Source organism: Phyllobates terribilis, unplaced genomic scaffold (assembly GCF_046119375.1).
Source record: "Phyllobates terribilis strain yellow unplaced genomic scaffold, ASM4611937v1 Scaffold_1__5_contigs__length_1240528914, whole genome shotgun sequence".
NCBI lineage: Eukaryota > Metazoa > Chordata > Amphibia > Anura > Dendrobatidae > Phyllobates > Phyllobates terribilis.
The window spans coordinates 1,152,242,269-1,152,254,613 of NW_027362761.1; the positions used below are offsets into that span (position 1 = coordinate 1,152,242,269).

At 49.6% G+C, this 12,345-nt stretch overlaps 1 protein-coding gene across 1 annotated transcript in view; it reads right to left on the minus strand.

The window, feature by feature from the left end:
* The window catches only part of SLC2A9 (solute carrier family 2 member 9), a 741,777-nt gene extending 731,483 nt beyond the window's left edge, over window positions 1-10,294 (minus strand). Inside the window, exon 1 of the mRNA XM_073648512.1 lies at window positions 10,174-10,294. Within this exon, the coding sequence (XP_073504613.1) occupies window positions 10,174-10,179 (6 nt within the window). The 5' untranslated portion in view covers window positions 10,180-10,294. The remainder of the gene's footprint in view (window positions 1-10,173) is intronic.
* Between the last annotated feature and the right edge of the window lie 2,051 nt (window positions 10,295-12,345).

Genomic DNA, 12,345 nt, shown 5'->3' on the forward strand with positions numbered 1-12,345 from the left:
TAAAGATGATCCTTCTACAATGTGACAGCCCTTGACATATTTGTAGACAGCTATTAAGTCTCCTCTCAGTCTTCTTTTTTGCAAGCTAAACATTCCCAAATCCTGCAACCGTTCCTCATAGGACATGGTTTGCAGACCAGTCACCATTCTGGTCGCTCTTCTCTGAACTTGCTCCAGTTTGTCTATGTCTTTTTTAAAATGTGGTGCCCAAAACTGTACACAGTATTCCAGGTGAGGTCTGACCAAAGAGGAGTAAAGACCGATAATGACTTCACGTGATCTAGACTGTATGCTTCTGTTAATACATCCCAGAATTGTATTTGCCTTTTTTGCTGCTGCATCACACTGTTGACTCATGTTCAGTCTATGATCTATTAGTATACCTAAGTCTTTTTCACATGTACTGTTGCTTAGCTCTATTCCTCCCATTCTGTATATGCTTTTTTCATTTTTATTGCCCAGATGTAGTACTTTGCATTTTTCCCTGTTAAAAACCATTCTGTTGGTTGCTGCCCACTGCTCCAGTTTATTTAGGTCTTTTTGAATCCTCTCTCTCTCTTCTCTAGTATTAGCTATCCCTCCTAGCTTTGTGTCATCAGCAAATTTAATCAGTTTACCCTCAATTCCTTCATCTAAATCATTTATAAAGATGTTGAACAATACAGGTCCTTCAAATACTACGCTTTGATGAGTTTCTCCGGCGGGCTGACAGGACTCGTGCTCTTGTGTGGGGAGACTTGCACACTGGGATCCCACTGTCTGAGGGTACGGAGCTCCCGTCTACCCTAGCAGCCACTATAATCAGGCTGTCTGAACAACTTGTGGTCTCAACTCGTACTAAAGAATCACTTCCTGATTCTGGAAACTAAACAGAGACTTTCCTAATATGCCCACCCTCAGTGAGCTGTCATCACAGAACTTTAACCCATCACTGTCTATAACTTTGCTGGCAGACTCAACCTGACATCTGCACCCAGAACAGTGGCATCTTGTGGCTGTTTTCAGGTACTACAGCCCAGAAGGAATTATACCAGGAACAAGCTCTATATCTCTCTAGGCTTGATAAGGGCACTAAGTTCCCCCTCTACTCTACTAACTGGACCACTAAAGCTAACCCCCTTAGCTTGGTCTACCACAGTTAGGGAGGTCTGACCTCAGGGACACTTCCTTTAACTATCTCAGTACCAAGGGAAGGCTACGCCCTTCCCCACTATTACATACACAACCAAATCTGTCCCTAGCTCAGCAGCACCTCTCCCTATGACGCGCCCCCTGGGCCATATTCTTTAGGGGGAATATCCGGAGCCGGATCAGATGGGAGTTGTAGTCTTCCGAGTGGCTGTGACCCGGTCCGTGCCCAGGGTGTCAAACTCAGTTGTATGTGGCAGTCCTACAGATGTTATAAGTTCTTTATTGTCGACTACGCCACCCGTTGTGTTGCGGTCACTATGGCCGCCGCTGCAGCAGGGTCCGCTGAGGCTGATGGTGTAGGTGCAGCGTTTGATGGTATAACCCCCAACGGGTGGGGTATAGCCTCAGGGGGTCAGGTGCAGAGGATGGGGGTTGTGGTGGTGCAGCATAGGTGTTAAATGAAGACAGAGTCGGGTTGTGCAGTTTAGGGTGTTTACTCACTGCTGATGTTCCGGTCACTCCAGCTTCAAGTGACCTCCCGAGCCGTGCTGCGTCCACCAGGTCCTGGATCCAGCCAACCCCCAAGCGAGTCCGGAGCGTGACCCTGAGCTCTCCTTCTGTCCTTTCTCTGGCCGTCCCCACTATTGATCCACCCAGGTCCAGCTCCCTCGGGCCTTCTGTTGGGTGACCCTTGGCCTTGGGTTCCCTGACCCTCCACGTGGTATGCCTTCGTGGTGGATGTGGTGGGTGGCCGTGGCAGACGCTGCCCACGGCCTCCGGTCTCTGGCTGGGGTGTGTTTTTGCCCCCACCAGCTTGGGTTCCGGTACCCTAATGCCGACTCTTCACCCGTAGCTTGAATTTGGGGTCTTAGAGTCCTCTTTTCTGCTTCCCCCTCTGGGTCTCTCTTTCTTCTCCTCTCTCACTCTCTGGGGCTTCTCTGCTCCTCTGCTTCTTACTTCTCTGCAAAGGCTGACAGACTGACCCTGTTCTTAGTTGGTGCCCACCTTATATACACCCTCTATGTGTGAGCTCAGGTGACCAGCACCCAATGAGCTCCTATCTTTACCCAGGCTGCTCCCCCTATCTGCCCCTACACTACTTGGGATGTACCACCCCCCCTCCCACTCCAGCCAGGAACAGACTCGGTCGTACCTGCACATTTCTAAGTGGGAGTACCGTCGGCCTGTTCCTCGGAAATGGGATGTATGTAGTGCATGCAGCCTACCGAGCTCAGGTCCACACTCCATCCTTACCCGGGAGTGGAATATCACACCTCTGGGTTGAGGTGCAATACCCCTGTAGCAGCCGAATCCTCAGGGTGCTACATTCCCCCCTGGTAAATCACAGCACGTCCTCGGGCTGTAAGACATAAAACAACACCAAAACATACAAATTTTTTTCATAAACATATAAAACATATAAAACAATATATATATATAGATCAATATAAAACATTCTCGTCGCCTCTGGCTCCTCCTCCGGTCACTGTGCAACGTGTGACCGGGTAAAGTGCGACAGTCTTTGGAACTCGTGGCTTTCCTATAAAACCAGTAGGGGGCGCTTTAGGACGCGCAACTATTTACAAGGGAAGGTGGCCGCTCTCAGTCCTCGGCCAGGTAATGGGAATAGGGATGACCGCTCTCAGTCCTCGGTCAGTGGGATTTAGGGAAATACGGGTAACAGTTCACACTTGCTGGTCCCAACGGGGACTATATTTAGCAACAGCAACAGTTTCAGTTTCAGTTTCAGTTTACTGTGCCCCGACGGGCAACTATATACAGCTCCTGCTTCGCTGTACTTAACGACGGCGTCCTCCTGCTCTTTCTTTATTGTTACCTTTGGCTCTAGTTTCAGACCCGTCCGGGTCCTCTTGCTCTTCCTCCTCACACCGCAGCTCTTCCTCCGTCAGACGATGCACATGGAGGGCGTAGGGTCCTTTGGCACACTTGTGCCGGGTGAAGGTGACCTCGTCCCCGATGTAAAGGTCACGACCTCTGTGTCCCTCCGGTAGGTGGGACTCAACGTCTCTCCTTGTTACGAAGACGTCGCCTAGGGTGTGGTGGTCTCGGCTGAAGCCCCACCCATGCTGCAGGTTAAACTTTATCACAGTCCCGGTGGTGCGGGGACTATGCGCTGCACGGGGGTCTCTCCTGGCCCGGCTCTTCTGCTCCGCGCTCCTTATTTGAGCTTGCTGTTCCCGGACCCGCCTCTCTCTCCGCTCCCTCTCGAAGTCCTCGAGCTGTTGGCGGCAGCACTCAGCACGCTCCGCTGCAGCTGCCCGAGTTTCTTGAGTGAACCCCATAAGATCTTCTCCGGTGGGGTCCCACTCAAACTGCGCTTCCGCTAGCGGGGGCGAGATCCTCTTAACGGGCTTTGGAGCCGGGATCAGGGGTTCATCCAGGGGTCTCTCTCTCCGGAGTCGGGGATGGTGGAACTCCGGTGGCCATATAAATGGCTGCCCATCCGGGCACGTATGCTGGGCGTACAGGTCCTCTCCCAGATGCGGCACTTTAGGTCTTATGGGCGCGGTGGTGTTAGCGCCCGGGTTGCCCGGGCCTTGCGGCCAGGCCTGGGGTATCTGGAAAGTGAAGGGCACCGTAAGGACGGCGGCGCCCTGGGCTACTTGGCCCTGCGACCAGGCCGGGGGCTCCGCGGAGGTAGGGGGCGCTGTTGGTATTGCGGCGCCCGGGGGTACTAGGCCTTGCGACCAGGCTGGTGGTACTTCCTGCTTGGTCACGCCCGGGGTCGAGGCGTGTGACGTCACAGGGGTCGCGGCTCCCGTTTGAGGCCTAGTCTGCGGCGGTGACGTTGCGGTTACGGGCACGGCAGGGGGTACTTCGGGCTCTGCGACGGGGAGCTGGGGCAGGTACGCGGTTTCCCGGTTTGGGGTAGAAACGTCCCCTTTACCTGCCTCCTTTCGTTCGGCTCCCTTTTCGGCGCCGTCTCCGGCCTTCAGTCCTCCTGCGCCATCCTCAGAGGCGGTCTGTCTCCTCATCTCGGGTGGCGTGCTCCGCTGACGAGTCTCGGTCTGCTGGGCCATCTCTCGGCTCCACTGCGCCAACGTCTCTCGTTGCACCCGGGCCATCCTCCTTGCGAGGCCCTCCAGAGCGGTCTGCGCACACTCCCGATCTCGGGGGAGCTGTGCCAGGACCTCCACTAGGCCTAGTGGGGTCGTTGCTTCTAGCAGGCTCCTGACCAACGGGTCGGTGCTGCTCTGCTCTCCTTCTGCTGTTCCCGGCAGGCTCCTGGCCAGCGGGCCGGTGCTGCTCTGCTTTCTCGCCATCTCTGGGTAAGCTCCTCCGATGTTCTTCTCCAGGCTTCTTGCCTCCGGGTGCGCTCGCTCTCGACTGCTCCAGGCGGCACCCATCTTTGTTCTCTCCTTTCGTCTCCTCCCCCCTCGAGGGCGGTCCCGGGGCCACTTGGTGACTGTCAGCTCCAGGGGCTGTTCTTTCACGCTGACAGACACCTCTAGCATCACAGTCTCTGTTGGTGGGGGCGGTTTCCACTTTTGGCGCCATTTTCGGTCCTGGCCCACGATGGGAGGTGGCCTCCTGCCACCCTCTGGCACGCCCATAATGGCGTCCGCTCTTCCAAGGCGGGAAACCTTTGGAAATGGCGGGAATCGCTTCCCAGTGGCGGGAAACTCTGCAGATGGCGGGAAAAAGCTGTTAATGGCGGACAACCGGCGGGAATCGACTGGTGATGGGGTCCGATGGCGGGGACCCTCCGGAACCGGCAGGAGACTTCTTTTTGAGGTAAACTCGTTCTTTTCTTCAGGCACGCAGTACCCGGTTGTTGCGGGCACGTAATCCTGCCGACTACGCCAAAGTTGACGCACCCCCTGGGCCATATTCTTTAGGGGGAATATCCGGAGCCGGATCAGATGGGAGTTGTAGTCTTCCGAGTGGCTGTGACCCGGTCCGTGCCCAGGGTGTCAAACTCAGTTGTATGTGGCAGTCCTACAGATGTTATAAGTTCTTTATTGTCGACTACGCCACCCGTTGTGTTGCGGTCACTATGGCCGCCGCTGCAGCAGGGTCCGCTGAGGCTGATGGTGTAGGTGCAGCGTTTGATGGTATAACCCCCAACGGGTGGGGTATAGCCTCAGGGGGTCAGGTGCAGAGGATGGGGGTTGTGGTGGTGCAGCATAGGTGTTAAATGAAGACAGAGTCGGGTTGTGCAGTTTAGGGTGTTTACTCACTGCTGATGTTCCGGTCACTCCAGCTTCAAGTGACCTCCCGAGCCGTGCTGCGTCCACCAGGTCCTGGATCCAGCCAACCCCCAAGCGAGTCCGGAGCGTGACCCTGAGCTCTCCTTCTGTCCTTTCTCTGGCCGTCCCCACTATTGATCCACCCAGGTCCAGCTCCCTCGGGCCTTCTGTTGGGTGACCCTTGGCCTTGGGTTCCCTGACCCTCCACGTGGTATGCCTTCGTGGTGGATGTGGTGGGTGGCCGTGGCAGACGCTGCCCACGGCCTCCGGTCTCTGGCTGGGGTGTGTTTTTGCCCCCACCAGCTTGGGTTCCGGTACCCTAATGCCGACTCTTCACCCGTAGCTTGAATTTGGGGTCTTAGAGTCCTCTCTTCTGCTTCCCCCTCTGGGTCTCTCTTTCTTCTCCTCTCTCACTCTCTGGGGCTTCTCTGCTCCTCTGCTTCTTACTTCTCTGCAAAGGCTGACAGACTGACCCTGTTCTTAGTTGGTGCCCACCTTATATACACCCTCTATGTGTGAGCTCAGGTGACCAGCACCCAATGAGCTCCTATCTTTACCCAGGCTGCTCCCCCTATCTGCCCCTACACTACTTGGGATGTACCACCCCCCCTCCCACTCCAGCCAGGAACAGACTCGGTCGTACCTGCACATTTCTAAGTGGGAGTACCGTCGGCCTGTTCCTCGGAAATGGGATGTATGTAGTGCATGCAGCCTACCGAGCTCAGGTCCACACTCCATCCTTACCCGGGAGTGGAATATCACACCTCTGGGTTGAGGTGCAATACCCCTGTAGCAGCCGAATCCTCAGGGTGCTACACCTACACTGTCTGATTTCGTAGTGACTGTGACGAGCACAGCGGCGCCAGGTCTGATATAGACCTGATGATGCTGTGCGGCCAGCCAATCACTGTAATGCCTCAACCACCATGGCTGCGGCATTACAATTAGTGGCAGGCAATCCCTGCATGTTCATTGGCACTCTAAAGAGCGCCAAACATGCAGGGAGGGGATCCGAGCATCCGCCCGAGCATGTCGCAAGTACTCGACGAGCTCCAAGCATCTCGAGTACTGATATGCTCGGGCGAGTACTGAGTACTTGCGAGTATGCTCGCTCATCACTAGTAAACATGAAAACAGCAGAAAGTTTGTAAACTTTGACAATAAATATATATATTACTGTCTGTAATTTCCCAAAAAAAGAAGAAAGAATGAAAAAAAAAAAAAAACAAGAAGAAAAAGTGATGAAGTCTGTGACGTCTGCATTTGCTTCAAAGTACAGAATTTTAATTAATTAGCCCTGTGTTCTTGAAAGAGCACGATGTGAATAATTTCTAAACACAAGGCCTTAATTAAATTCGTTTTTAATGGAATGATTCAGAGAATAGCACTACCGACTAGAGTTTCATTGCGGTCACAGTATGGTGCATTTTTGTTTCTGCAGCTTACCTGAAGTTGTAGCAAAAACTCATTACAGTTTTTTGCGGTATAAATGCAGTATTTCTTCTGCACTTTTTCTAATATTACGGCAAAAACATTGTGCTTTTGTTGTGACTTATGAAAGCCTCAGCAAGAATAAGAATGCACCATGGACATTTCAACAATTTTTTGCAAAGTTCTTTTTAAAATTGCAACAAAAAGTGAGTAAAAGCGAGTAAAACCTTAAGGTAAATTTATATTTTAAAGATTTTTTTTTCTTGCATACATTTCTCCATTCAGCATAGGGTTTGTTTTTGCATGTGTGTGAGGCCTCATTTCAGACGTCCAATTTCAGACCAATTATTCTGATCAGAGTTTGATCACAGTGTGATATGAGTGTCATCCAATCTTCTCGTACGTGAAGAAATTAAAGAGAATAGTTCTCCGCTATCTCCATTCTTGCAGTCAATGAAAATCAGATGCAGTCCGATTTTTTAATGGGCCCTTAACTTGCTTTAATGATTTTGATCGAACCCTTAGATCAAAATCAGACGTTTCCAATATTTTCCACGGACCGCGCGGTCTGAGGTAAATAATTGGACATATGATTGGCCCCGTAGACTATCGCAGGTACGAGTGCTATCAGCGAGAATCACACATCTGAATAAGGCTTAAGACTGTGAAACTGTTTTTCTTTGTGGTATTCGCTCTGCTGCATGTTACTAATTCATGTATTTAGCTGTATACGTGTGCATATGAATCACGACTTGGATATTTGGCACTGAATGCTTTGTCTGTGGAGAGGTGTAGTCTTGTAGCTCATGTGGTTGTTCTGTGAGGCAGAAGACATTTTTACTCAGGAGCTAGAGGTGACTGCAGAGATGGCCACAGAGACTTTTTGTTGTGCTACTGATCAAACGGTGAAGTCCGGGAGGTTCACATTTTACTCTGAAGTGACATTCTAAAACATCACTGTACAGTAGAGCAGCTGCACAACATCCAGTCTTCCCATAGAGAAGGCAAAGATGGTTTATTACCGTCTCTGCCTTTTCTATCTCTGTATATACAGTGTTAAACAAGTTCTGTGTATACAGTAACAGGAAGCGCTAATGGAGCTTCCTTCTCTGAACCTAGCAGTTATGTGATCGTTGGGTGTATTGAGGGAATAGACGCTTCTTGGTCCTAGGAGACACTGTCACCTCTCCTAAGCAGGCAGGAGACTGAATTTACCCTGTAACTTGGGCTAATACACCAACCCAAGTTACAGATTAAATCAGATTTACAAAGAAACATTATTTACAGGTAAAAATCCCCCACCCAAAGCTCTTTTAATACCTTGTGGGGGAAACAAAATGTGAAATAGGTGTAAAAATAAATGAATAAAAAATAAATACCAGAATAAATAAAAAGCCACTGGCAATTTATGTTGATGTTACTAGCCCCGACCTAGTAAAAGAACAAAATTTGTCTGGTATATACAAATAATTATTACAAAAAGGGGGATTTTTAAATGTGGTCCTTTGTGGTCATAATTTTTTTAATATAAAATAAGAATAACAGACATGTAGTTTCTATATTTTTACACTAATATTGCCCGATATTGGCTACAAGATTAAAACAAGAGTATGACGTTAACATAAAAACTAGACCCCACATATCACAAAAAAACCAAACACTTTTTACAGCTCTTTAAACCTCATGTACGCAAAAAAACAATCCCTCACACAGCTCCATAGAAGGAAAAATAAAAATGATAAACTGATACACTTTTCAAAAACCATTGAACAAAAAAAATCTATGAATGTTCAGTATCGCTGTAATTCCACTGATCTGAAGAATCAGATTCCCAGATCATCCTTACCATACAATGAATACCGTAAAAGCAAAACCCAAGAAGCAAATTCTGAACTAAAGGAGCAGAAGTAGGAATGCAGCTCTTGGCTATAATATTATGTGATCCGGGATCAGTAGAAGAGTGATGTATATACTCTGGTAAATGAACGCCATATATACTGTATGCCTACACTGTAAATTATTATGTACATAAATTAGCAGAACAGAATATATTGTGCTTCTCATTCACAGATGTCCTGGCACTGGTACTCCACAGTTTTATGGATTTTCACCTGTTTTGGGCAAATTGCCAATAAAGTGGGCAGAAAGAAATATAAACAGATTTGCTTTCCACCAAAATCTATCCACCCCCTGCCCACATGGATTCCTTTATGAGTCACTTTTCTAATTAGTTTATAATTTACTGAGACTCTAGTGTTTTGCAAATACAGACTTTAAAGATTTGCAGACATTTTATCAGCAAGTGCGAACATTGCACTCAAAATCATCAATGAGCATAGGCATATCAAGCACATTTCTTCAAGGCTCGTTCACACCACCGTATAAATCAGACGAGTGCAGGCTCGGACTGGCCCACAGGAGAGCAGGAGAATCCTCCGGTAGGCCCCAGTGAAGAAGTGCTGATGAGTAGTGCTGTTACACTTGATTCAAAATTTGTAAGCTAAAAATTAATTAAACAAGTAAGCAAGATTAATACTATGTAGAAGCAAAAAAATAATTGTGTACTAATGTCAGGTTATTTTTGCATGTAGCTGAACAGTGGACCCCAAGAATCAATGTTACGGGCCTTTGCTAACCCAGTCCAAGGCAAGTGCTATCACATTTTTTATCGGACAGCCCTCGGACCAATGTTATTCAGTGGAACAGTACTGAGTGATGACCAATTTTTTTCACTGCCAGTATCTGTGAAAAAAGTCACAGCATGGCGCGATTTCACACATAGATTCTGTCATCAGCACTGCCCAATTGAATAACATTGGTCCGAGTTCTATCCAATAAAAAATTGCATAACAGTCGTCCGATTTATACGGTGGTGTGAACGATCCTTAAAGGTGGTATCATACGCAGCGTCTTTTGCAAAAACACCACTGCAGTTTTTGATACAGTTATATTTTAGCCAAAGTCAAAATTGGATGGAGAAGTCATAGAAATATAAAGGAAGGACTTATACTTCTCCTTCCTGATGGATCCAATTTTGGCTTTACCCTGTCCTAGAAAACTTCAAAGAAATGTGCAATGTCAGTTCTCTAAAAACAATGTGTGCGGAATCACTCTTTAAGGCAATGTGCACTTTCTTAGTACCAAAATAAAAAATGGCAATAATATATAAAACATCTTATTGTGTTTCATAACAGAAAGTTAATATTGCAACGGAATTCTGAAAATCATTAAATCGGCTGGAGTAATAATATATAGAAAATTAAGCAAAACTTACAGCTCTTGAGTTTGTAATTTAATTCTTTTTTTTCTGAATAATCATAATGCAGATCTAAAGAATTAAATAAACACCTACAGCTCTGCTACATCATTGACAATTGTTTAGGGCTGTCTATGTACTTACCATCATCCAGTTTCTTTATAATAAGAGTTTTGGAGACGAGACTGCACTTAATATATTTTTATGAAGCTACAGTACTTAGGAAATAGATATCACATGCTGTAAAAGAACTCCCTTATTTTTGTGCACTGAGTCATTTGATTTGTTGTAATTGGCAACGTGAGCACTTTCCCAATTTTGTCTTTGGAGCCAAGAAATGAACTGCTATTACCATCAGCGTACGCAGCAGCTCTGCACTTATTATGACATGACATTTAAGACCAGGAGAGACATTCTAAATATATATATACTAGATGGTGGCCCGATTCTAACGCATCGGGTATTCTAGAATATGTATGCGGCCGACTGGGCGCAATCAGCAGAACATTGTTTAAATTTGGCGCCAAAATCGCTGATTGGTCGCGGCCGGCAACCGCGACTAATCAGCAAAACGGTGTTTAAATTTGGCGGCAATATCGGTGATTGGTCACGGGTGGCGGCCGCGACCAATCAGCGAACTGTGTTAGTGAGGACCGGAGAGCTTGTTTAAATTTGGCGATAAAATCGACCAATCAGCAGAGCGTTGTTTAAATTTGCCGGCAATCTCGCTGATTGGTCTCGGCCGGCCGGCGGCCAGGACCAATGAGCAGAGCGGTGTTTAATTTTGGCGCCAAAATCGCTGATTGGTAGCGGTTCCCGGCGGCTGCGACCAATCAGCAGAGCGTTGTTTAAGTTTGGCGCCAATCTCGCTGATTGGTCGCGGCTGGCGGCCGCGACCAATCAGCACAGCGGTGTTTACATTTGGCGCCAATCTTGCTGATTGGTCGCGTTGGCCGGCCGCGACCAGTCAGCGATATAGGCTGCAAATTTAAACGCCGCTCTGCTGATTGGTCGCGGTGGTCGGCCGGGACCAATGAGCAGAGCGGTGTTTAAATTTGGCGCCAAAACCGCTGATTGGTAGCGGTTGCCGGCGGCCGCGACCAATCAGCAGAGCGTTGTTTAAGTTTGGCGCCAATCTCGCTGATTGGTCGCGGCTGGCGGCCGCGACCAATCAGCACAGCGGTGTTTACATTTGGCGCCAATCTTGCTGATTGGTCGCGGTGGCCGGCCGCGACCAATCAGCAGAGCGGCATTTAAATTTGCAGCCTATATCGCTGATTGGTCGCGGTGGCCGGCCGCGATTAATCAGCAGAGCGGCGTTTAAATTTGCCGCCCATCTCGATCATTGGTCGCGGCCGGCCACCGCGACCAATCAGCAGAGCGGCGTTTAAATTTGCCGGCCATCTCGCTGATCGGTCGTGGTGGCCGGCTGCGACCAATCTGCAGAGCGGCGTTTAAATTTGCCGCCCATCTCGCTCATTGGTCGCGGTGACCGGCCGTGATTAATCAGCAGAGCGGCGCTTAAATTTGCCGCCCATCTCGCTGATTGGTCGCGGTGGCCGATCAGCAGAGCGGCGTTTAAATTTGCTGCCCATCTCGCTGATTGGTCACGGCCGGCCACCGCGACCAATCAGCAGAGCGGCGTTTAAATTTGCCGCCCATCTCGCTGATTGGTCGCGGCCGGCCACCGCGACCAATCAGCAGAGCGGCGTTTAAATCTGCCGCCCATCTCGCTCATTGGTCGCGGTGGCTGGCCGCTACCAATCAGCAGAGCGGCGTTTAAATTTGCCGCCCATCTCGCTGATTGGTCGCGGCCGGCCACCGTGACCAATCAGCGTCGTATTAGTGTGGGCCCGGGAGCGTCGCTGCTTGTGCGGCTCCGTATTAGCGAGGACCGGGGAGCGGCGCTGCCTGTGCGGCTCCTTCTGCTGCGAGAAGCTGGGAGATGAGAGGCTGCTCGCAGCAGAAGCATCCCGACCGGCGGCGCCGCTCCCCGGTCCTCCGTTCACACTTGCTGTCGGGAGATCAGCGGGCCAAGCCGCTGATCTTCCGACGTTAGCCGCATGGAGGTCAGCGTAGTGTCCAGAGGCTGGAGGTGCTACCAGGAGACAGGCCAGTACACCAGGAGACGTGGAGGGGGCTGTAGGAGGGCAACAACCGAGCAGCAGGACCGCTACCTTCGCCATTGTGCAAGGAGGAACAGGAGGAGCACTGCCAGAGCCCTGCAAAATGATCTCCAGCAGGCCACAAATGTGCATGTGTCTGCACATACAGTTAGAAACCGACTCCATGAGGGTGGTATGAGGGCCTGACGTC